Source organism: Gorilla gorilla, chromosome 2 (assembly GCF_029281585.2).
Source record: "Gorilla gorilla gorilla isolate KB3781 chromosome 2, NHGRI_mGorGor1-v2.1_pri, whole genome shotgun sequence".
Taxonomy (NCBI): Eukaryota; Metazoa; Chordata; class Mammalia; order Primates; family Hominidae; genus Gorilla; species Gorilla gorilla.
In genome coordinates, this window is record NC_086017.1 from 99444106 (window position 1) to 99471440 (window position 27335).

Sequence of the window (27335 nt, forward strand, 5' to 3'; positions counted from 1 at the left end):
CTTGGGATAGTTTGTCATCAGCATTATTTGCCATTTCCTTAAATGAACATTGGTAGTTAGCAGTTTGTAGTCCATAAGGGCCTTTTAATTTGTCTTCGAAAAGTGGCTTTGAACATATGTTATTTTGTTAAATTATAGATGTTAACTGAATAAATTCTTTGGTTGCATGTTTTCTTTCTACAATCACTTGATTGTTTCCTATAAAACCCTGCTGACTTTTTAAGGAACGTGTTGGAAAATTTTTCTCACAACTTTCCTTCTGTGCCTGTAGTTCTTGGAGTTGCTTCCCTCATTATAAATGTAATTGCCAGGGGTTTTGTCACAGGAATATGATCTTTTTTAGTTCAAAACTTTCATTCTGCTTATGTAGATTGTTTTTTCTTATCTGATTTCATGTCCCATCGTGTTCCTAAAACCTAGTGGTGAATTACCTAAAGCACTTCCCAACCTGTCTCTATACGTTCTTTTAATGAATGAAGAGAATACGAACATTATATTATGTGTAATTGCCTGTGCATCAGATGCTTTATATTGAACACAAATGTTATGGAAGATTCATTTCATATGTACCCATTTGCAAACTTTACATATTGTTTAGAACCAACATCTGGTCTTACTGAACTCTTATTTCAGGATCTCCTTTTAGAGATTAAACCAACCCATTAAAGCCAAAAAATCCATTTAACAGTTATTCCTAAGGTTAACAAAGAGTAAAAATACCACACTTTAGCCATCCAGGAAGGCAAGGTATAACATAGATTCATAGATGCATGTATGAAAACCAACTGTGAACCACTCTAGAATGTAAACGGTAACGAAACCCACTCGTATTTGGAAAATAGACTACCAGACTTCGTAAACTTCAAGTTTGCTTTGCCTCTAGCATTTTTCCCTCATTTTTTTTTTTTTCCTAGCTAGGTGCATTTTGAAGGAAATTTAACTTGAAAAGCATGTTTCTAAAGCTAAACCACAGACTGTGCGATGTGAATAATAATGATTCTTGGCTTATTGTTTTTCAATTCCAGAAGAAATCTGACAGACCAGGCCAGCAACACTTTGTAATGCTTATATAATAGTTTCATGCAGATCTTTTTTTCAACAAATGGCTCTGAAAATTAGAAAAAAAATATGGAACACAATAGAAAAATATTCAAAATCATTCAAAGACATGTAATTAGTTTAACTACCCCTTAATTCTGGTAAACCACAGGTACTACTTTTTACTCCAAGTTATTCTTTTTTAAAACTAAGTGTATTGGCAAGAACAGAAAACCAAACACCACATGGTCTCACTCATAAGTGAGAGCTGAACAATGAGAACACTTGGACACAGGGAGAGGAACATCACACACCGGGGCCTGTCACAGGGACTAGGGGAGGGATAGTATTAGGAGAAATACCTAATGTAGATGATGGGTTGATGGGTTCAGCAAACCACCATAGCACGTGTATACCTATGCAACAAATGGGGACGTTCTACACATGTATCCTAGAACTTAAAGTATAATAAAAAAAATTTTAAGTGTATTGGGATATATTCACATCTCATGAAATCCATTCATTTCAAGTGGACAATTCAATAATTTTTAGTTACTTTATTGACTCATGCCGGCATCCCCAGAAATCAGTTTTACAATGATTTTACAACTAACTAATAATGATGATAAACTCATCATTGCATTTTTAACTATTTTTCATGTCAATTCTAACTTAAGAATCATTACATGTAATTTAGTTTTTTACAAATAAATCTCGTCATGAAAAGGCTTAAGTTTACTTCACAAGCTTGGAAATAATGTTTAGAATCTTTCCACACGTTAGGTAAAATGTAGTATCTCCCTGTAAAACTGAAGTCTTCACACCTGTGTTTGAGAACACTTGCTCTATATAGGCTAATGGCAATTTTCTGTAAACTATTGAGGTTAACAATTAGAAGTGCAGGAAACTAAATACATACATTGGATTGAAAGCCAAATCCTTGAAAGAAACGAGTATTGCTGTATTTGTATCTGCATGATTTCCTTTTTAGCTTTACTTATGAAATCCAAAAATTGAGCAGTGTAAGGCTATTTTTTCTAATGTGCTAAAATTGTAAATGTGTGTATAAACATCAATCAGTTAATCAGTTCTCAAAATTCTGAGATCAATTATGTGAAATATTCATAATGGCAAAAATAAGTATTGATTCAATTTACTTATTTGGATGGACTTAAGAAATAGAATCGCTCCAAAATTTATGGCTAGCTAAAAAGTTACTTGACAAAAATTCTTCAGATAAATTAATCCTGTGTGCCTGGAACTAAACAGGTCAGGCCACAAGCATCATGGAAATTAAGCAGCAGGTAATCTGCCTCTGCAATTTCCCCTTTGCTTTCTGCTCAGATTTTTAAAAATTTCTGTTTTTGAGATATAAAGTTATTTATGCCACTCAATGTTTGCATTTCTTAATCAAGTAATATGGGGCAGAGAAAGAGTAAATCTGTTTGGGATAAAAAGTGACTGAGAAGTATTAGTAAACCCAAGCATAGACAATGCAAATTTTACAGCCAAAATAGAAATTTTGCAGGCATGATTGCTTTCGGAAACTGTAAGTCTCTGCTGGTGTTCACTTTGTTTGTATAAATATGCAAACAGACCCAAATTAGCATATTCCCCACCTTCACCCTTCAGAAAGCTAAACTAGAAACAATTAATACACACAATCTCTTTTTGTAGTACTTAATTTGTTAACATTTTAATTGAAATTTGATAATGGGTTTAGGATATATACTTGGAGGAGAAGTAGATATTAGGGTTCCAGTTATAATTGTCAAGTGGATTTCACTTTTTCCTATTATATTTTTAGGTGATTGTTTCTAAGTTAAAAAATAAAGACTGTGCTCTTTAAGAGTATGCCTATGTTACAAATAAGTTTCTGGTATCGTGGTAACATGGAACTAGGGCTTCTCAGAAAGATTTCATGGTAATCAAAATGTTTTACATTGTATACAATGACCAACCAAAATTATTCTTATTTTCTGAAATACTATATTGTCCCATTTTTTCAAGCCAAATGAGTATTTTTATGTGTGAGTAAATTGGATAGCTCTGAGCTAATTTCCAAAATCTGATTTCCAAATGTTTGAATTGACTTCATAAGTTTTCTGTTATGGGAGGTCTGGGATTTTGCCTCCTTAAAGGAAGGGATCAACCTACACAACTTTCAATAGGACCTCTCTTTCTGCTTCAATTAGTCTCTATTGCACTTTGGGTGGGGTTGTCAGGCATATACAAGCCATATGGGCCAGGCATATATAGGCCATATGTTAAGCAATATTTTTTTTCTGTTTCCATGCACGTGGTGAATAATATTTTGATGCAATGCATACTTCTATGTTGTCCACCATATTAAAAAAATTTTGAAGAGGGATAATTCCCTTTGAAAACTCATGAGTCATATAACAATGTAGAGTTAAGCAATGGTGACTCACTCAGGCATGTGATATGTATAAGGACAGTTGTCATTTCTGTAGGAGTAAATCAATTTCTTTCTCACTCGCCTCAGAAGGTATTTATGTGAGAATGAAGTTATTATGGAGCCACAGTTGAATCCATACACATATATATATATGCATGCGTCTGTGTGTTTTTGTGTATGTTTCAAATTTAGCTCCTCAATTAAAGTTAGCAGTTTATTATTTGTCACACAGACCCCAAACACAACAGGGTTTGTGTATGACGCCTTTGATAACTCTGGTCTGGTGTAACAATGCCCTCATTTTCTTTTCTTACTTATACGAATGAAAGGAGCCAGCCAAGACTAAACAACATTGTTTATTTTGGGCCTCAACAGTACCAACCAAGAGGAGGTAGTGCTAGAAAAGGGGTTTAGCTTATAATTTAGTATAACCATCTAATTAATAATGTAAGCTGACTAAAATCAGAGGGCCTAATCAGCAGAGACATAGAGCCACATATAGTAAACTTGTAAGTGTAAGAATACCGACTCTTTAAACAGCATAATAGGTAGTAGCTTTTTTTTTTTTTTTTAAATGAAGTTTTGCTCTGTTGCCCAAGCTGGAGGGCAGTGGCGCAATCTCGGCTCACTGCAACCTCCGCCTCCTGGGTTCAAGCAATTCGCCTGCCTCAGCCTCCCAAGTAGCTGGGATTACAGGTGCCTGCCACCACTCCCGGCTAATGGTAGTAGCTTTTTAACCAAAGCTGCTATAGGCTGTTTGTTTTTTTTTTGAGACAGAGTCTTGCTCTCTCGCCCAGGCTGGAGTGCAATGGCGCGATCTCGGCTCACTACAAGCTCCGCCTCCCGGTTTCCCGCCATTCTCCTGCTTCAGCCTCCCGAGTAGCTGGGACTGCAGGCACCCGCCACCACGCCTGGCTAATTTTTTGTATTTTTAGTAGAGACGGGGTTTCACTGTGTTAGCCAGGATGATCTCGATCTCCTGACCTCATGATCCGCCTGCCTCGGCCTCCCAGAGTGCTGGGATTACAGGCCTGAGCCACTGCGCCCAGCCTATAGGCTGGTTTTAAACCTGTGTATAAGTTAAACATCAAAGACTGCATCATAGACGTCTTTCACTATCTGAATGTTTCTGTCCCCTCCACATTTATACATTGAAACCCAATCATCAGCTTGGTATGATGGCTCACGCCTGTAATCCCAGCACTTCAGGAGGCCGAGGTGGGCAGATCACTTGAAGCCAGGAGTTCAAGACCAGCCTGGCCAATATGGCGAAACCCATCACTACTCAAAATACAAAAATTAGCCTGGCAAGGTGGCACATGCCTGTAATTCCATCTACTGGGGAGGCTGAAGCACGAGAATCACTTGAACCTGGGAGGCAGAGGTTGCAATGAGCCAAGATTATATGACAGCACTCCAGCCTGGGTGACAGAGTGAGACTTTGTCTCAAAAAGAAAAAAAAGAAATTAGGACGTGAGCCCTTAGAAAGATGATGATTGGGTCATGAGATTAGAGCCATCAGAAATGGGATTAGTGCTCTTATAATGAAGGCTCCATAGAGCTACCTTGTCCTTCCATCTTGTGAAGACACAATGATGCTAGAATGCGCAATCTATGAATCGGGAAATAGACTCTCACCAGACACCAAATCTGCTGGCACCTTCATCTTGAACTTGCCAGTCTCCACAACTGTAAGAAACATCCATTGTTTATAAGCTGTTCAGTTTGTAGTATTGTTATAGCAGCCCAAATAGAGTAAGACAAGATCTCTGGGTTTAAAGAGTGAGAAAAAAAATTACAGCAAGATTGTGTACATGCCAAATAGCCAGCAATTTCTTTAGATAGCTTATTACCTCTCTGTCAAGCAGAGGTCTTTTCCTTGCTTGAAGAAAGTTCTAGATTATATTTCTCTACTGCAATTGTTTTGAAATGCATGTTTTATTGTAACTCAGGTATGGTGAGGCCAACAGATCAGGAGAAGGTTGCCACTAAAAAATAGAGACTATGGCTGGGGGTGGTGGCTCACACATGTAATCTTAGCACTTTGAGAGGCAAAGCTGGGTGGATTACCTGAGGTCAAGATTTCATTACCAGCCTGGCCAACATGGTGAAGCCTTGTCTCTAGTAGAAATACAAAAATTAGCCAGGCATGGTGGTGGGAACCTGTAATCCCAGCTACTTGGGAGGCTGAGGCAGGAGAATCGCTTGAACCAAGGAAGTGGAGGCTGCTATGAGCTAAGATCGCACCATTGCACTCCAACCTGGGCAACAGAGCAAAAACTCCATCTCAAAAAAAAAAAAAAAAAAAAAAAGAGAATATTCCATGTCACATAATGCCACAAAGAGAAGCACCAGGGTCAGTCAGGAGGCAGAGGGAGCAAGGGAAAAGCATGGATGGGAGCATTTATTGTGGTTTCATGAGAAAGGCAAGACAGGGTAAACAGAGTCGAGGTTGGTTTGCTTGAATAATTTCAGTTAGCTCTGAGGTATAGGGACTGTCTCTAGCAGTCTGGTACCTGACCCTGACATGATTAGGACAGAAGAATATTGCTTGCTGGAAGTTAAGAGCCAGAAAGAGGAGGTGTTTCAGAGGAAAGGCTCTGGATTGGTTAGTTTGCACATGAAGGCATGTTCCTGGACTAACATTTGCTATCTCTAAGAATTGAAGAATTGACTAGCCCTAGAAGAGACAATTTCTCCCCAGTCAGTGAGGCTTCAGATGCCAGAGCATCAGGAATACAAAAAGAAGAAAATATTCAGAGTAACTTCATATATTGATATACTGACATCTAATAATATAAACCATGTTTTACTTCTTTTAACATTGAGTAAAACATACAATGAATTATTCTATTCATAAATGTGAAAGTTAATGGCCTTTCACAAATATATATCCTCCAATCAAGATATAGATTATTTCTAATTACTGTAGAGTGTTCTCTGCTGTTCACTTCCACTCTATAGTTGTAGTTTGCTAATAAAAGATTAAGACCAGCACATATTTTGTTTAGTGTCTGAATATAACATAACATAATATATAATGGAATTTTATTTTACTCCTTTCTATCCTATGCTTGGGCACATGAGCCAAACAACCCAAGAATAGCCTTTCTGAATAGTTTTCCTACCATTATCTGTTAGAATGGAGGGTGGGCAAATATCAATCCTTTCTTGAACTAAAGATATATTTAAGTTACATCTCTCAACTTTTGCCTCTAATTAAAAGTGACCAAAACCTTTTTCAGAAGCTCCACAGAGAATCCTGCAAGCATCCACCTGCCCTGTGCTGGAACTGCCCTGGCTGTTCTAGCCCTGAATGACCCTCACTCAGAACAGATTTATGACGTCAGCAGTGCTTTAAGACAAACAAACTAATAAGAAACAAAACTTCACAGTGTGGTCAGCCTACTTCTTTTTTTTTTTTTTTTTTTTTTTTTTGAGACGGAGTCTCGCTCTGTAGCCCAGGCTGGAGTGCAGTGGCGCGATCTCGGCTCACTGCAAGCTCCACCTCCCGGGTTCACGTCATTCTCCTGTCTCAGCCTCCTGAGTAGCTGGGACTACAGGTGCCCACCACCACGCCCAGCTAATTTTTTGTATTTTTAGTAGAGACGGGGTTTCACCGTGTTAGCCAGGATTGTCTCGATCTCCTGACCTCGAGATCTGCCCACCTCGGCCCCCCAAAGTGCTGGGATTACAGGCTTGAGCCACCGCGCCCAGCCAGTCAGCCAATTTCTAATCTCAAATTTGTTCTGCATTGATTTCAGCTTGATTTTATAGAATCATTCAAAACCACATGTTCATCAGCCATATACTTTCAATAGTTGTCCCTCCTCGATCTTTGGAGCCATTTATACTGAGATAAATGTGATTTATTGTACAGACTAAAAAGTTGTATAAGATACTATCTAATTTTTTTCTTAGGTTTCATATTTAGTCCTTCCAATTTTGATTATCAACTGTAGTTTTTAAGTTTCTACTTTGTCGTCTTAATTTTGTGGAAACCAGTGAATTAAGACAACAAGCAGAAGATATTGCCTAAAGCAATCCTGCATTGGTTGGGGACTCGGGCTATTAAAATTCCATCAAAGTTAATGTTCTTACCCAAGATTAACAAAGCCAGTAGTTAGACATATTTTTCACTTGCAAATCTAAGCTATATTTTCTGGAAAGTGAAAGACAGAAACTTACTGAATTTAGGAATTTTGCAAAATTTTTTTTCGCTCTCTGGGAATAAAGATTTGATCTTCTCCTTGTGGATTGTTTACATTGTCTCTGAAATGTATTTTTCTAAAACGTTTAGGCTCTAACAAACAGAAGTGTGAAGCATGTGTTTTTCAGACATAAAATTAAGAATATTGCCTTTTAAAAATTCACACAATTAAATGCATATCTGTCTAAGCATTTTGAGGGTATCTTATGTTTCAGGTACAATTGATGATAAAAAGAAAGAATGTCATAGATGCGGTTGAATTTCAGTTGTCTCATGTTAAAAGACCACCAGATCCGTTAGCAGCTTCGTATGATGTATGTAAAGAATAAGCACTAGGCTGAAAGACGCACATAAATACACACATACACAAATATTTAGATGAATAACCATCATTCTCATCACCTTGTATAACAATGTATGGATGTCCTAGGATAGGGATCACTAGACGCTCAAACTGCAGATGTATTATATGTACTCACAGCCCTCTAAAGGACCTAAAGAGATAAAAATATTGTAGAACATCCCAGAAAAGAGATAAGAATATTGTAGAACATCCCAGCAATCCAAGGATCATTTTTTCTAAAACATACTGATTTTATACACACACACATACATAAATACAAATATTATACATACATATCTCCTCTAAGAGTCACAGTATTTTATGATAGGTTTGCTAATATACTGCATTTTCTAAAAGGATTTCATTATGAAAAAAAATTATTTGCTCTATATGTATTATTTCCTACCAACATAATTTCTTATTTTAGAGATAATCAACTTCAACTTCAAGTGGACAATAAGAGTTTTAAATATAGCTGTTTATCAACATTAACCTCTTATATAGTTTGACTCTGTGTCCCACCCAAATCTCAACTGGAATTATAGTTCCCACAATCCCCACATGTTATGGGAGGGACCCAGTGGGAGGTAATTGAATCATGGGGGCAGTTACCCTCATGCTGTTCTCATCATAGTGAGTTCTTGCAAGATCTGATATTTTTATAAGGATCTTTTCTCCCTTTTGCTTGGCACTTCTACTTCCTGCTGCCATGTGAAGGACATGTTTGCTTCAACTTCTGCCATGATTGTAAATTTCCTGAGGCCTCCCTAGTCCTGAAGAACTGTGAGTTGATTAACCCACTTTCCTTTATAAATTACCCAGTCTTGAGTAGTTCTTTATAGCAGTGTGAGAACAGACTAATATAGTAAATTTGTACCACAGAGAGTGGGGTGCTGCTATAATGATACCCAAAAATGTGGAAGCAACTTAGGAACTGGGAAACAGGCTAAGGTTAGAACAATTTGGAAGACTCAGAAGAAGACAGGAAAATATGGGATAGTTTAGAATTTCCAAGAGACTTGGAAAGCTTAGAAGACAGAAAGATGTGGGAAAGTGTGGAACTTCCTAGAGACTTATTAAATGGCTTTGACCAAAATATTGATAGTGATATAAACAATGATGACCAGGCTGAGGTGGTCTCAGATGGAGGTGAGAAACTTGTTGGCAGCTGGAATAAAGTGCTTCTTTTAATAGCTTAGCAAAGAGACTGGTGGCATTTTGCCCCTGCCCTTGAGATCAGCAGAACTTTAAACTTGTGAGAGATAATTTAAGGTATCTGGTGGAACAATTTTTTTAGTAGCACAACATTCAAGAGGAAGCAGAGCATTAAAGTTAGGAAAATTTGCAGCCTGATAATGGAGTAGAAAAGAAAAACCCATTTTGGGGGGAGAAATTCAAGCTGGCTGCATAAATTTGCATAAGTAATAAGGAGCCAAATATTAATTGCCAAGACAATCGGGAAAACATCTCCAGGGCATGTCAGATATCTTTTTGACAGGCCAGGAGGTCAAGGAGGGAAAAACGGTTTTGTGGGCCAGTCCAAGGACCACCTGCTGTGTGCAGCATTGAGACTTGTTGTCCTGTGTCCCAGCTGCTCCAGCTGTGGCTAAAAGAGGCCAAGGTATAGCTTGGGCCATGGCTTAAGATGGTGCAAGACCCAAGCCTTGGCAGCTTCCTCCTAGTGTTGAGCCTGCAGGTGCACAGAAGTCATGAACTGAGGTTTGGGAACCTCCACCTATATTTCAGAGGATATTTGGAAATGCCTGGATGTCCAGTCAGAAGTTTGCTGCAGGGGCAGAGCCCTCATAGAAACCTCTGCGAGGGCAGTGCAGTAGGGAAATGTGGGGTCCCCAGTGGGGCACTGCCTAGTGAAGCTGTGAGAAGAAGGCCACTATCCTCTAGACCCCAGAATGGTGGATCCACTGACAGCTTGCGTTGGATGCACCTGGAAAAGCCACAAACACTCAACACCAGCCCATGAAAGTAAATGGGAGGAGGGCTGTACCCTGAAAAACCCAAGGCTGTGGGAGCCCATCTCTTGCATCAGCATGACTTGGATATGAGACATGGAGTCAAAAGAGATTATTTCAGAGCTTTAAGACTTAATTATTGCCTTGTTAGATTTTGGACTTGCATGGGCCTGGAGTCCCTTTGTTTTGGCCAACTTATTTCATTTGGAATAGGTGTATTTACCCAATGGCCGTACCCTCATCGTATCTGGGAAGTAAGTGACTTGCTTTTGATTTTACAGGCTCATAGGCAGAAAGGACTTGACTTGTCTCAGATGAGACTTCAGATTTGAATTTTTGGGTTAATGCTGGAATGAGTTAAGACTTTGGGGACCATTGGAAGGGCATGATTATGTTTTAAAATGTGAAGACATGAGATTTGGGAGGTGTCAGGGGTGGAATGACATGGTTTGGCTCTGTGTCCCCACCCAAATCTCATCTTGTATTATAATTCCCATAATCCCCATGTGTCCTAGGAGGGAACCATGGGTGGGAGGTAATGAAATCATGGGGACAGTTACCCTCATGCCATTCTCATGATAGTGAGTGAGTTCTCATGCTATCTGATAGTTTTATAAGGGCTTCCCTGCCACTTCACTCTGCACTTCTCCTTGCTGCAGCCATGTGAAGAAGGAAGTGTTTGCTTCCCCTTCTATCATGATTGTAAGTTTCTTGAGGCCTCCTCAGCCCTGAGTAACTGTGTCAATTAAGCCTCTTGCATTTATAAATTACCCAGTCTTGAGCAGTGCTTTATAGCAGCGTGAGAATGAACTAATATAACCTCTTTCACACTGAAGCATTATATTTAGAAATCTATGATTATCCTCTAGATTTTCAGAACCATATCACATATATCATATGTATGAAGATTGCTCTAATTCTGTGAGGATACTTGGAGATATTAAAAAGAAGAAGACATTTATATTTTTATAAAAAGGAATATGTTGATTAATTGTTAAAATGAAAAATAAGATTTCATTTTGGTGAATTTATGCAATAAATGACTATGAAATGCATACTTCATTTGTCATTACTTTTTAAAAATTTTTTATTTCTCCATGCTGAGAAAAGGATAAGATTATAAATTATAACAAAATTCTCCAGTCTTTAAAACTATTTTAGATCTTTAAAATTCAATGATTAAAATTTTAGAGTTTTAGTCTTTAGAAAAGACTAAATCTTGTGTATACTGTTATCAAAAAATCGGGGGAGGAAATTCTGGTCAAAATTTATTTTCAGTGTATTATGTCTTAGAATATTTTTCTCCCAGCACAATTAATTCTATTGAGAAAATTACTTTTCTTTTTACTATAGAATTTGAATAACATAAGTTTATAGAGAGTAGTCTCTCTTCTAAGCACATTTTCATTGCCATTTTGATTTTAATTTTATTATTTTAATATCACGGGCTAAATACAACTTATTTTTCAGAGGAACCAGCCAGAAAATATGCTGTATACTTTATCCCAAGGCTAACCAAATTCCATGGTAGATTTATGCAAAGCCGGCACTATGCTAGGCACCTAAGATTCTGAGGGACATACAGTCTAGTGGGAAGACATACTGTAAGCAAATGATGTAATTACAACACAATGCAGTCAGCTAAATAATGGGAGAAGGAGCAACTATACTGTAAGAGGGCAGAGGAAGGACCTGATCAACTATTGCCTAAGGGACTCGGGAGAAACTTTATGAGGGAATTATATTAGCAAAGGATTTTGGAGAATAATGAGTAGTAGAAGCAGTTTTCCAGGTGGAAATGAAAGAGATCTAGTGTTGCAGACAGGGAGTACAGCATACACAAATAACTGAAAAAAAGAATTGTCTTTAGAATTTTAGCTTTGTATGGAGAGCAATAAATGACAAAGCTGGTATGTATGTTGCAGTCTTGTGAGGAGCACTAAATAACAATGAAATGAATTTCAAATTTTGTATCCTACTGTAGTCCAAAGTTTCCCAACTCTTTGTGATCCTAAGAGTTATCTGCTATCATCTTCTTAAAAATACAGATCTCCAGACCGTTCTGTTGGAGCTTATTATTTGCTTAACATTTTAGAAAACCTAGATTTGAAATTATGTGATTTTGAAAGAGAGGGGAATCAATGTTTCATTTGCTTTATAAAATACTAAATCATCAAAATGTATAGAAAGTTGAAATTCTGAAAATATTAAGCTGAAAGGCATAGAATCCAATGCAGTTGGTAAATGGCAAGGGTTTGAACTAAGCCACGGCTGGAAAAGTAGAAAAGTGATCAGTTTTCAGAAAGTTGAGCTGATTGGCAAGCTGAATTATTGGTGAGAAAAAATATAAAGTATAACTCTGAGATTTTGAACTGGATACACTGCAAATTGATAAGGCTTTGTAGCTAAAATAGAAAATCAGAACACCAGGTTTGGGGAAATCAGTGTAGGAATGGTGAGTTGGAGAACATTAAGCTATGAATGATTATGCTAAATCAAACCCAAGAGAGTTTCTGGATTTAACAGAAGTGTTCACTTCTGAAAAAACTGAGAAGGAAATGTTCCTCAGTAGGCATTGTAATGAATGGTAAAGAAAAATAAGAGACTAATGCTTTTAAAGTCATGTCTGATTCAAAAGAAAAATCTTTCAACCATTCACTGCATATATTTTCCCATGGAGACAATTTTTAAAAGCTTTGGCTCACTTAGAAAAGAAATCCTGAGCCCTTTTTGTTATTACTTTAACTTGTCCAATCTCTAAACCACAGAGATACCTCAGAGGTTCATTAGAAATTCCCAAATCTAGAAAGAGGAAGGTCCCAATAAAAACAAATAAACCAAACCAGATCCTTTAGGGGCTGAATTTTGAAGTTTTCACTTCCTGATTTTAAGGAAGGGTCATATTTTAGAGGCAGAATAATGGCAAATGTAGATTTTAAAACACCATAGTTAAAACAAAGAATCCCTTCCATGTCTGTCACTAGATCTGGCACACACATGTATCAAGTGTAATTCTAACACAAATTGTGAGTGACGCAAGTCTCATCCCTAACCAGATCCCTTCACAAGGAGACACTTTCTAGCCAACATTTTTGCTTTACCATTGTAATTTGTTTTTCTATTATTTTATTGAATGTAGTCAATGACTCAGATTACAATGTGCAAAAATCTTCCTTCTATACTTCAAATAGATGAAGAAACAATGTTTTAGAAAAAGTTCTTCTCTACTTCTCGGCTGAGGTTCAATTATTAACTTTTTTTTTTTTTTTGAGACTGAGTCTCACTCTGTTACCCCGGCTGAAGTGTGGTGGTGCCATCTTGGCTCATTGTAACCTCCACCTCCAGGATTCAAGTGATTCTCCTGCCTCAGCCTCCCAAGTAGCTGGGATTACAGTCACACACCACCACAACCAGCTAATTTTTGAATTTTAGTAGAGACGGGGTATTGCCATGTTGGTCAAGCTGGTCTCGACCTCCTGACCTCATGATTTGCCCACCTCAGCCTCCCAAAGTGCTGGGATTACAGATGTGAGCCACCATGCCTGGCCAATCATTAACTATTAAGAGTGGTACTTTGGCCGGGTGTAGTGGCTCATGCCTGTAATGCTAGCACTTTGGGAGGCCAAGGCAAACAGATCACTTGAGGTCAGGAGTTCAAAACCATCCTGGTCATCATGATGAAACCCCATCTCTACCAAAAATACAAAAAATTATCTGGGCATGGTGGCCTTCGCCTGTAATCCCAGCTACTTGGGAGGCTGAGGCAGGAGAATCGCTTGAACCCGGGAGGCAAAGGTTGCAGTGAGCCAAGATCGTGCCACTGCACTCCAGCCTGGGCAACAGAGCGAGACTCCGTTTCCAAAAAAAAAAAAAAGTGGTACTTTGCATCTCTCTGTCATATATGTCAACTAGTCGTTGCATGTTGCTGATTCAAGAGGCTGTCATTGCAGTGGCCTGGACTTAGGGAAGAAAACACTGTGAGCAAGTCAACCCTTGGTTGCCAGAAAGTTATGTCTTCTTAGAAGAGAAATTGAAAAGCACTTTTTTTTTTTTTTTTGAGACAGAGTTTTACTCTTGTTTTCCAGGCTGGAGTGCAATGACATGCAATCTCTGCTCACTTGCAACCTCCGCCTCCCGAGTTCAACTGATTCTCCTGCCTCAGCCTCCCAAGTAGCTGGGATTACAGGTGCCCAGCACTACGTCTGGCTCGTTTTTTTGTATTTTTAGTAGAGCCGGGTTTCATGTTGGCCAGGCTGGTCTCGAACTCCTGACTGCAGGTGATCCATCTGCCTCAGCCTTCCACAGTGCTGGGATTAGAGGCATGAGCCACTGCACCTGGCCTGAAAAGCACTTTTATATCAGCTTTTATAAAACACATATTACTAGATATATAGAGTGAAAATATTTGTCTAGTCCTATGTCATGATCGAAGAAACATTTGAAAGAAGAATAGATTGAAAGCATCATGCAACTCCACTGACACACAGTTAAGAGTTTCTTTAGTACTGGCGGTGTTTGGAAGTTTTCAGTACCGCTGTGTAAGTCCGGAGAAGCTTCATGGAGGATGGTCAGCTGTGTGATGCATGAGCCACCCCTTCCTCTTAGTCTTAACTATTTTTTTCTCCTTTATTTGTATTTTTTTCTTTTCTTTTATTTTCTTTTCTTTCTTTCTTTTTTTTTTTTTTTTTTTTTGAGATGGAGTCTCGCTCTGTCACCCAGGCTGGAGTGCAGTGGCGTGTTCTCGACTCGATGCAAGCCTGCAAGCTCTGCCTCCCAGGTTCACGCCATTCTCCTGCCTCAGCCTCCCGAATAGCTGGGACTATAGGTGCCCGCCACCATGCCCAGCTAATTTTTTGTATTTTTTTTTTTTTTTAGTAGAGACGGGGTTTTACCGTGTTAGCCAGGATGGTCTCGATCTCCTGACCTCATGATCCGCCTGCCTCGGCCTCCCAAAGTCCTGGGATTACAGGCGTGAGCCACCGCGCCCGGCCTATTTGTATTCTCTTAAGAAATATTTCATTTAAAATATAATCAATGCCACTTTACAAAGTATATTATGTCTCCTTTCTTTATAGTTTTACAAAGGGCACATATATCAGCTGTACCCAGAATAGCAAAAGTTAAAGATCAAATATTAATATTATTTATCTATCTTAAATACCAATACAACAAAAATGTATTTTACATACCAGACATTATTTTAAATTTGCTAAAAATTATTACCTTTATACAGTTTTAAATTTTCTTTTTACCAGTTTCTTCATTTGTTTTTCTACAAAACTATTTGCTAACTTGCGTCAATGCCTGCACCAGTTTCTCAGCATCTTATTCTGTCATCAACTTCTTTCTCTTAATAGGGGAACCATTTCAGTAATCTATCAATTAGGTTGTGTAAGAGGCAGAAAATTAAAAATCCGGAGGGGTGCAGTGGCTCACTCCTGTAATCCCAGAACTTAGGGAGGCTGAGGCAGTTGGATCAACTGAGATCAGGAGTTCGAGACCAGCCTTGCCAACATGCAAAACCCTGTCTCTACTAAAAATACGAAAATTAGCTGGGTGTGGTGGCACGCATCTGTAATCCCAGCTACTTGGGAGGCTGAGGCAGTAGTCTCTTGAACCTGGGAAGTGGAGCTGCAGTGAGCCGAGATTGCACCATTGCACTCCAGCCTGGACAACAAGAGTGAAACTCCATCTGAAAAAAAAAAAAAAAAAAAATCCTAGGCTATCAGGTCATTTACTGGCAATTGTGATTTTAGCATCTATACCAGCAATTTTGCCAAAAAATCCCTGAGATTTCTCTTCCTTCTTAATTTTGCCTGTGGGTCCCAGCATTTTTCCAGTCTTAAGGAAGTTGAAAAATTTTTTTTTCCATTTTGTTTAACCATTAACTTCCATTCTCTCAAATTGCAAATTTAAAAAACAGAAGAATGAAAAGAAAATAAATCTGTCATACAGTGTACACTGCAATATCATGATTTTTGTACAGAAAAATACTGATTTAAAGAATTTCTATGAATTTGCAAATTAGTAATTTGAACAAATCACTCTTTGATATCTGAAAATTAATGAAAAGCATAATTTGTATCACTGTTTCTCATTAATATTCTAAATTGTGTTACAGCACATAAAAAATCGATAAATTATACCTCAAAACATGAATTATAAAGGGTTCTAGAAAACTTTTTAAAAGCATTGATACAATGGAGTGCCCAGAGCATTTGTCTCTTTCTCCATTATGTTTTATTATGTCCACATTATTTATCAGGGGAAAGAAAAACAATTCCTATTAATTATTTATTAATATTAAAATATTGATGAGTATTAAAAAGTACCGGGCTTCCAGCTGGTGTACTGAGTTGAACTTTTCTGAAATGCAGCCAGCACAAGGGGCGTGTATTAAAAGAGCAGAACAAATGACTTAATAGGGGTCCAAAAGCAGCAATCAGAAAAGGTTCATTTAACATAGCGATGGCACAAGCTTCAAGCAATTGCCTCTACTTAAGTAAGTGTGGAATTACAAAAGCCTATTTATTACAGTCCAACAGGGTCCTGCAGCTTGCTCAAAGAGCTTTGAAGAAATTCAACAGTTATAAAGTCCTGCTCAGTGCAGAAGCAGTAAAATTTGGACAGACCCCCCAAAACAGCCCACAAAGCTTTCATGAAAAAGTTAATACAATCCTCATCGCAATTGTTCTTTGAAATGAATTGTTTTCTCACTTTTCTTTTTTTAAAGGAGAGATGCTGTACCTGGTTATTTTCAAAACTTCTTTGAAAATGAATTTTAACCACTAGGAAAAAATGAAAGTTTCATGGTGGTATCAAATTAAATGTAGGACCTCATGTGTTCCAACATTAAGCTTCTTGAAATGCTCTTGAAACTGACATTAAATGTGACTCCATTAATGGACTTACTTCAGCAGAAAAAATAGTAGATTTCCTCATTGTAGAAAATGCAAAATTTGAGTCCAAAGACATTGGGGCTGCAATTTTTTTATTAGTGATTGGATAATGATTTAATTTTTCTAAGTATTAAAGTAAGCAAAAATAATTTTTTTTAAAAAAATCCACATATCTATTTATTTATAATTCAGCAATACATTTATAAATATAGAATATGTTTATGAAGCTTCAACTAAAGTATAAGAAAAATAACTTATCTTTTGCTTGGAATCAATTTTAGAGAGCAAATTGCAGGGTTGTGGGGGTGAAGCCAATTTAGGGACTAAAATAGAGGATTATTGAACAGATGAAGAATTGATAATGAAAGGTAAATGATGTTAATTTGTATGAAAAGATATTAATTCCTAATGGGAGCAAAAAGTTGGTAAGAAAATGAATTTACTTTTTCATCAGAAAAGCAATACCTACATTTTTCCTTGGCAAAAGATTAAGTCAGGCCAAGTGTGGTGGTTCATGCCTGTAATTCTAGCACTTTGGGAGGCCTACCGGGGAGAATCACTTGAGCCCAGGAGTTCAGGATCAGCCTGGGCAACATGACAAAACTTTGTCTCTACAAATAATAAAAAATTAGCTGACTGTGGTGGCACAAGCCTGTAGTCTCAGCCAGAAGGATTGCTTTAGCCTGGGAGGTGGAGGCTGCAGTAAGCCGAGATCACATCACTACACTCTAGCCTGGAAAACAAGGGCAAAACCCTGTCTTAAAGAAAGAAAAAAATAATAAAAGATTAAGTCATCATTCCCAGGCCAATCCATGCTTCAATTAGAAGGTGTTCCTATGAGATCTCACAAATAATAAAACCCAGTTGATGGGAAATATTGCAGTAGATTCTATTTTTTGGTGTACAGTTTTCTCTGAAGTGGCACAAGGCAAGCATCATGAAAGTTTCTATTATAGGTGAAGAATAAAAATGAAAAGTGTTTATAGATAGGAAAGTTTGAACGAGAGGTCGGATGCAAAAATCATCATGTGATAATCATAGAAACATCAACAAATACGGAACTTCTGCTAACTTGTGGGAAATACAAATACATGAGGTTCTTATGGTCCTTGATTTGAGAAAAATCTGTATAAAAATAAGTGCTTTAACAATGAAAACAATTCAATAGTTAATGTATCTAAAGATTCCTGAGTTTTTGTTTGTTGTGTGTTTGTAGTTTATTTTGCTGCATTCCATTAAGGCAGGGTGCCACTGAACTCCAGTGAGACATTTCGATTGGCCAGTGAACCAAGATTGAGATTTGAAAGCAGAAGTACTTTGATGATAGTATGCATTTTTCCTTTTAATGGAAGGGTTTGAAGAAGGAAATCACTTAAAATATTTTTAATCTTCAGTTAGAAATGAATTTGACCCTATGATATCTGATCCAAACAGATAGGGTTTTTATTCATATTCCATACTTTCGATAATGCTTAGCAAAACATAGCAAATGTAGAATCACCATCAAATAAGACATTTCAAAACATGTCTAGGTAATTGTAACACATATAGCAGTCATTTCCTTGGTACCTCTCATTAAGTATTTTTTTAAGAAATAAAACTGTACAAAAGAAGATTGTTGTTCCTTTTCTTTGTAGTCAAGAGATGTTTGTCAGAAGTCAAGACCTACTGTAATATGTCCTAAATCATATCTATTTTACAATATACTAAATATTATTATTACCTATGGATACCATGGGACTCCTTGTGCATAATGGATTCCAGTCCTTTTGCAGAGCTGCATATGAAAATGTTATCAATGAGCTGAAGAATCTGGCATTAATAACTTTGCAACATTATAACAAATAGGTAGTCCTGATGTTTTGTTCTTTTTTTAATACATCAAATATATTTCATTGCTTACATTATAGTAGCAGATTGAAAACATCTGCTCACTTGCCACTAGTCCACCAGCAGCAGAGAATCTCAGCACATTTTCCCTAGGCCTGCATGTACCAGGGCTATAATCCAGCTGTTGAATCTGGATATGGGGCCAGATTAATACTCAAGAGCCTTGGAAATGGAAATAGTGCTTTCTTGCCAAAAAACTGGAACAATGATAGACTCCATTTGCATGTTCCCTTCTCCCTCTGTTCTTATTTGCTACCCTTTCTAACCCATTAATTTGCTTCCTTCCACCTTCCCCTCCCATCCTCTCTTTACAGCTCCATCACCTGTCCTGACGATTAAGAAAGATCGGACCTCCAGAAATAGCATCTCTTTGTCCTGGCAAGAACCTGAACATCCTAATGGGATCATATTGGACTACGAGGTCAAATACTATGAAAAGGTGGGGAAACAATGTTTAAGGGTTGGGCTGTGTAGGCAAGAAGCTGTTTCCTCATGAGCTGTGCTCTTGCAAAGAAACCAGTGACATTGCTGGTAAATGGTAGAGCACTGTTTAGAACTGTGGCCCTGTGACCCCTTTGATTTATTGGTAGAGGAAGGTTTAGAAAGAATCTTATTGAATACCCCCTATTCTACAGCAATAAACAACATCAAAGGTGCCACTGCCAACTTAATCCAGTTACTTATGGCAATAGCATGACATTTATATCCTTTTACACCAAGACCCCTACTCTACCAACTATTTTATTGTGGTTTCTTAGTCTATTTGTGAACTGTTTTTTTAGTTCATTGCTTCAAGCATCATTTCCTGACCTTCAAATTCACATGCATTTCATTCAATACAAATAGCAACATTGTGCTAGTAAGAAAAATATTGTATTATTTAACTGGTGATGAAAAGATTTTCTTGACCCTGTAGAAGGAAATTTAAAAGGTTGGGGATAGATGGATAAATTTGCCTGACATAAAGTTGTGGCTTGGTAATGCAGTTATTAAAAAAAATAGGCACATGGTTATTTTTACCCCAAATTTTAAAATTATTAAAAAATAGTTATGTGGTTATTTTGCCCTGAGTGGAGTGGCGAGTATTCCATCATTCTCAATAACTCATTTTTTTTCTGGTTGTAAATGATAGTAAAGTTTAAAGACAAGATATGTTTAAACCTTAGAATCACAGCTAGTTAGTTTCACAGCTACTAACATGAACACTACATATTTGTGTATCTACTTCAGTTTATAAAGTGTGTTAAAATGAATTAAATGCAAATTGTGCATTTATATAGCAGTTTATATTTACAGAACATTTCTGTGGACATTACTTAAGTCTGAGCTGTATAACAACAACCTTATGGAAGTAGCAAAGTAAGTTGTTTTAGAAATAAGAAAACTGAGAGTGATGTTATATGAATTTCCCACAGCCTCAATGCTAATAAATATTAGGCATCTGTTTTGAATTGTGGCAGCCGTGAGTCCTCCTTTAGTAGGTTTTTCCCTATATCAGGTACCTTTTTCTACATGATAATAGATCCTTATGAGAATTATTGGCATAATCAACTGTGCAAAAATGCGTAATGTAAAAACATTGTTTTGCGTTATGTAGTTATTTCCTTGCTTGAAGTTAATGTATTTCTCTAGTATAATGTCATTTTTTTATAGTCTCTTACAGAAAGCCTACAGTATATCTTTTTCATTAAAAGAAATTGATGCCAAATAAACTTCATTGTTCCAAAATTGTAGTAGAAATAAATTTTCTCTTAGCTTTGAGTCCTCTACTGTAGTAAAGTCAAATACTCATAGGATTGTGATCTATTTTCAGAAGTGTGACAAGATAGAATGGGCAAATATAATAATTCATGTTCATAAATGATGCCACAAAATTTTTAAAAATCAGTAATGTGCCTCAGTTCAAACTAGATTTCAGAACTGGGAGAAGAACACCTAACATTTAGATCTATGAGGTTGATCTCAAATTTTAATTGTATACATCTGCACCTTTCACAAACATGAGAAGTATGCTGCCTTATTTCAAACTCCCTCAACAAACGCAATAAGCATCATTACCTTTTTTTTTTTTTTTTTTTTTTGGAGATGGAGTTTCACTCTTGTTGCCCAGGCTGGAGTGCAATGGCGTGATCTCGGCTCACCGCCACCTCCGCCTCCCAGGTTCAAGCGATTCTCCTGCCTCAGCCTCCCAAGTAGCTGGGATTATAGGCATGCGCCACCATGCCCAACTGATTTTGTATTTTTGGTAGAGATGAGGTTTCTCCACGTTGGTCAGGCTGGTCTTAAACTCCTGACCTCAGGTGATCCACCCGCCTCGGCCTCCCAAAGTGCTGGGATTACAGGCGTGAGCCACCACCCCTGGACATTACTTTTAAACAATATTAGCCATTGCAGGAAAAAATGGTCAAATCTATTGATTATTCCCTAAGTATTTTTTGATACATACATAACTGTAATATTATTTAAAATATATTCCTTTAAATACGTATTTGCATCACATGTACCTAAATTTAAAAATTAATTCTAAATATTTATAGTATGCTTGGTAATATTTAGAAAGATTCTCTAGGATTTAAGGTCCACAGGGTCTAGCTTTCTTGACTGGTTATTTCGCTGATGGTGATTAACAGTATATGTAATGTATGGCATGTTTTCTGTACTATTCAATCCCTTTTTGGTTGAGGATATACAGTGTTTCACATTATCCACTCTAGGTCCTACCCTAGGTGCAGGGACATTGTACCATTGCTTGAAATCAGGTTCCTCATAGGAGCTCTGTGTATAATAATATATGTGAGAGAAAAAACGTAATTCTTGATAAATTCAATTTTTGTAAACAAAGCTTGACACAAAGAGACCACTAAAATGTGTGGTGTGAATCTAATGTACAATGTGAATCTCCTAGAGATCCTTTTTGGGAAGCATTTCTAGCCTTAGATCTGGAGATTTTTGTCTCTACCAAACCACAGTGACTTAGATTAAATACAGCACAAATACAGTTAAGCTAAAAATAATGTAGAGCTACATATAAAACCTTGATTTTTTATGTTTAACATTTTAAGGTTTATAAAAAAAAGTTCTACTCCAGAATCAATAGAGCATTCCTATTAGGTTTAATTCAAAGGGATATTTTCTTCTTTGTAAGTTTGTTATTGGAATTAGATTTAAGCTTTCTCTCAGCCTTGACTTTGAAGAGAACGTATCTTCTCTCACATATTTACTGGTTAGAATAAAGCCAAATTTTTCCTGCTTTACATGCAGGGCAGAAATCATAATATTCAAATTGGGAAATTCTGTAAATATTTTTATTTTTAGAAATGCCCATGTTGGGCCAGGTGCGGTGGCTCATGCCTGTAATCCCATCACTTTGGGCGGCCGAGGCAGGTGGATCACCTGAGGTCAGCGGTTCAAGACCAGCCTGGCCAACATGGTGAAACCTCGTCTCTACTAAAAATACAAAAATTACCTGGGAGTGATGGCCTGCACCTGTAGTCCCAGCTACTCAGGAGGCTGAGGCAGGAAAATCGCTTGAACCCAGGAGGCAGAGGTTTCAGTGAGCTGAGATCGCGCCACTGCACTCCAGCCTGGTGACAAAGCAAGACTTTGTCTTAAAAAAAAAAAAAAATGCCTAAGTTGCGTTCAGAGAATAAAATAATTGAAATAATCGATATGACTTTTTAAATCCATCCTATGATTTGTGTTAAAATATAAAAGAATCAAGTTTGAGTGGTTCACTGTTTATCATTTTATAGCATTATGAAGATTTGATTTTAACATGAATTTTTTTTTCTGACCTCAAAGCAGGAACAAGAAACAAGTTATACCATTCTGAGGGCAAGAGGCACAAATGTTACCATCAGTAGCCTCAAGCCTGACACTATATACGTATTCCAAATCCGAGCCCGAACAGCCGCTGGATATGGGACGAACAGCCGCAAGTTTGAGTTTGAAACTAGTCCAGACTGTATGTATTATTTCAATGCAGTCTAGAGGAGGGGGCAGGGATCTTGCAAAAGATGTCTGATCGTTTATTCTCACTGTTTCTAAGTTTTAAACAAATGTGATACATTTAACGTATATTGCTTGGGACATTGCAATTTGCAGAGCCCTGTGTCTGTATACAGTATTTGTGTTTGTGTGGGTGTACATTTTGTGTTTCTTTTTTTCTCGTATGCAAATCAAACATATTCTAATGCCTGAAATGCTTCTGTTTTTTTTTTAGCCATAAATTGCTTTTGAGGAACATTATTTAATATAGTAACACACTTCCAGTGCCTGTCATTTCAGATATTACAGGTTCATTGCATGATTCAATGAACCACAAAAAAGAAACTTGCTGATCCATGAGAATCTTAATTTTGTTTTAATCCTTAACACATTCAATAGCATATCACAGAAAGAATAAGGATTTTCTAAAATGTGTTTTATCACTTAATTCACATTCAGAAGTAATTTGAATAGTTCCTTTAACCCCAAATTTGGCTAAAATTGGCCTAAAACTGGCAAACATTTTTCCAGTAACTTTTCTTTTTTTCAAATGAATTTTCTTCATACTGAAAAAAGCCCTTTGCTAAAATATAATTTTCAAAAAGGTAAAATTATGTCTATGGCACTAATATAAAATGAGTAGAAGTTAATGATTTTACTTAACTCATTTTTTTCTTTCTTTCTTTTTTTTTTTTTGAGACGGAGTCTTGCTCTGTCGCCCAGGCTGGAGTACAGCAGAGCGATCTCGGCTCACTGCAAGCTCCTGCAAGCTCCGCCTCCTGGGTTCACGCCATTCTCCCCCTCAGCCTCCCGAGTAGCTGGGACTATAGGCGGCCGCTACCACGCCCGGCTAATTTTTTGTATTTTTGGTAGAGACGGGATTTCACCATGTTAGCCAGGATGGTCTTGATCTCCTGTCACCTTGTTAGCCAGAATGGTCTTGATCTCCTGACCCCGTGATCCGCCCGCGTTGGCCTCCCAAAGTGCTAGGATTATAGGCGTGAGCCACCTCGCCCAGCTACTTAACTCATTAATTAATAAACAGATTAGCAAGAGATTAAAACCTGTGCTAAGAAAAACTTGAAGAACAGATACATAATTATGTGTGTGTGTGTGTCTGTGTGTGTGTGTGTGTGTGTGTGTGTGTGTGTTTAGGTAATCATAATATGTTAAAAATGTGCTAATATATCCAACACTGGTTAATATCCAATGAGGGTAATAAATGTAATGATTGAGGTCATCTTTCTTACAGGGCACAAACCAGTTGTCTTTCTAGTAAATAAGTGTTATTTCAATTGTTAAAGGAAAAAGGATATATATCACTATCAGTTTTCTACAACTTAAATTCACTGTTGTAAGGTAGCCTAGAAAGATAAGCAAAGATGCACACCCTTTAGAAATAGATTACCCAGGAAGGGTCTGACAATGCTCAACACTCTGCTGAAAGGAATATAATGATCTTCTGACCATTCCCATTTCCCATTCTTCCCTGACACCTGTATTTCCCATTTTCTAGATAGTCAGTTCCTGACATAAAATCTCATTGTTATTGGTATATTTTTGTGTCCAAATTTGATACCTGATAAAAACTTTCAGAATTGACCTAAAAATATAAGAATCATTCTAGTTATATAGTATTTATTCCATCAAGTTTACTCATGTTGGAGTACATATTTTATGGCACACTTTCTGTCGGACAATTAGAAATGCTGCTTACAATAAGGAGCTATAAATTTCACCAGGTATTGAAATGTTAATGTTTTTAGAAATCATCTGCTCATAGCTGAACCATGACAATTCTACTCAAAGGAGAGCTGCCATCCTCAAATACGTAAATCTATTCTTAAAGACTTCTTTTAATCCTCACAATAAAATGTGTATGGAGAAATCACCCTCAGAAGATATTAGAAACAAAACATGAAGTATGATGGAAATGCAAGTGCCAACAAGGTTTAAAACAAATTAAAAACTTTAGATGGCTCAATAATAAAATATAAGTGTAACTTAACATTAGTACTTCTAAGACTTTTTGCAAATGTTAAGTGGTACAAAGAAAGTTTCTCCTTTTGAAATGATTACAGATTAACTTTTCTCAAAATCTCTTTTTTTTTTTTTTTGAGACAAAATCCTGCTCTGTTGCCCAGGCTGGAGTGCAACGGCATGATCTCAGCTCACTGCAACCTCTGCCTCCCTGATTCAAGCAATTCTTCTGTTTCAGCCTCCCGCGTGTCTGGGACTACAGGCTCATGTGCCCACGTCTGGCAAATTTTTTTTTGTATTTTTAGTACAGATGGGGTTTCACCATATTGGTCAGGCTGATCTTGAACTCCAGACCTCAGGGTGATCCACCCACCTCAGCCTCCCAAAGTACTGGGACTTAAATGAATATTTGAAATAGCAGCAATAACAAAATCTATATTTGATTTATCAGGAGAGATCCGAAATCATAGAATTAGCAAAAGCTAATATTTATTGTGTCCTGTGGTAGAAATCAGGCATATTATGAGGCAAAAGGCTCAGATCACTATTAGATAAACATGTTTTATGCATATTTGGGAACATCCCTCTAATATTACGTGGTCTTAACACTTAACCCTCTCTGATAAGTAAATTTGCAAAAACAATATATTTTAAAATTCTAATGTAATTCCAGATTTACCACAGATATTGCTGTGGTAGCATTTATGCATAAACTTCTAATGAGGCTTCAGTGTCTGAGGTTTAGGAAATATCTCATTCGAAAACTGCAGGGCCTTAGGATTTTTGCCAAGTAAGTTTTGTATTAGCAATGCTTCCATTGATTGAGAGAGAGAAGAGGAAAAAAGGATGGAAAAATATGAGCCTTTTTCTCCCTCCTCATTTATTTAAAAACTGTGAGTTACACATTTTAATCTTTTTACAAAAGTTAGTTTACTTTTGCCCTTATTTCACCATAATATTTCCAGATTTTAAATATAAATGGGAAAAAAATGCCTTTTGTCTTAGGAGGTAAAAGACAAAATTTTTTTTGTCTTACTCTCTCTATTGTTTTTATTAAATCAAAATGACATATTCCTAAATGCTCTAAGTATTTAATAAGACTCTTATTTGTTATATATTGATTTTTTTAAAAAATAGACATAAGACTTATGTTTGTATTTAACAGTTTGCTTTTTCCCTCTCGTTTTAATATTTTATTTTATTTATGTATTTATTTATTCTTTTTTGAGACCAAGTCTTTCTCTGTCGCCCAGGTGGGAATGCAGTGGTGAGATCTCAGCTCCCTACAAAATCCGCCTCCTGGTTTCAAGCGATTCTATAGCTGGGATTACAGGCATGTGCCACAACGCCCAGCTAATTTTGGTATTTTTAGTAGAGACGGGGTTTCACCATGTTGGCCAGGCTGGTCTTAAACTCCTGACCTCAAGTAATCCGACTGCCTTGGCCTCCAAAAGTGCTGGGATTACAGGTGTGAGCCACCGTGCCCGGCCGGTTTTAATTTTTTAATTACATAAGAATGTCTCATTCATGACATGTATGCATATTTCTTGGTAGAACACAATGTATTTTGAGCTGGAATTTAGATAACATTTTCTGAACTTTATAGGGAAGAGATGGAGGCAGAGTAGAGCACATATTTTTTTCTAAGTGCTTTAAAATATCTTATTTTTGTATGTTGGTATTTTATATTTATTATCATCTTCATTTTACAGATGAGGAAACTGAGGCAAAGAGAGGTTAAGGAAGTTTTCCAAAGTCACACAATTGGCAAGGGATACGTCAATTCCAGAATCCAGGTTTCTACATGACAGTATATAAAGCAGTATGATAAACATTTCATTTGATTCTGTTCTATAAGTTATTCAGATATTATTGTATCCTTTTATACATGATCCAAGATACAGATTTTGTGTGTTTTTTTTCTGAGTTTACATATCTAGTCAGTTGGGGCAACAAACCTAGAATCTCCAGGTTTTGAAGTCTTGAACCGTGAAATTACTGCACATGAAAAAAAAAAAATACTAAGCTAAGACCCATAGAAAGCATGGAGTATAAGAGAGTAAAAGGATTTTCCTAGCATGAAGGTAGCTTCCACCAATACAAGAAGTACAGACATTAGGGCATGTTTGGAAAAGCAGATAGTCCAACTGTTTGGAAACCCTCAGTGGGGAAAAACTGAAGCCATTGTGTGTGCTTTGTGCACAAGAAAACCAGGGATAAAGTGAGAGTTAAGATCAAATACATTAGAGCAGCTGAGCATTATTAGGGTGAACTTGACAAGTCATTTCAAGTCTCCGTGTCTCAGTTTTTCTATCTGGAAATTGGGGAACATCATGTGATAACTCGTGAGATTTTAATGTTTATTAAATATGTTATTACTCGTAAAGTGCTTAAAATAGTACCTCATATAGCCTCATGTAGTAGGTACTCACTGTGCATGTGTGTTGTGTTTAAGCAAATAGTCCATAATTTGAACATCTGAAGAATTTCAAGAATAACCATCTATGGAATAAAGTTGAGTTTTAAAATTAGAGGATTTCATTGGATATTACTATGAAGAAGACAACCCCAGGGATAATTAAATTAGCGCTCCCGAAAG

The 27335-nt window shown here is 37.0% G+C and overlaps 1 protein-coding gene across 2 annotated transcripts in view; it reads left to right on the forward strand.

The window, feature by feature from the left end:
• EPHA3 (EPH receptor A3) overlaps positions 1 to 27335 on the forward strand; it is a 358721-nt gene that overhangs the window by 260953 nt on the left and 70433 nt on the right. The window contains exons 6-7 of one of the 2 annotated variants that reach the window (XM_019022857.4): positions 19084 to 19208; positions 22571 to 22733. In XM_019022857.4, coding sequence (XP_018878402.2) covers positions 19084 to 19208; positions 22571 to 22733 — 288 coding nt within the window. The remainder of the gene's footprint in view (positions 1 to 19083; positions 19209 to 22570; positions 22734 to 27335) is intronic. The other variant, XM_055381421.2, reaches the window with a different exon arrangement.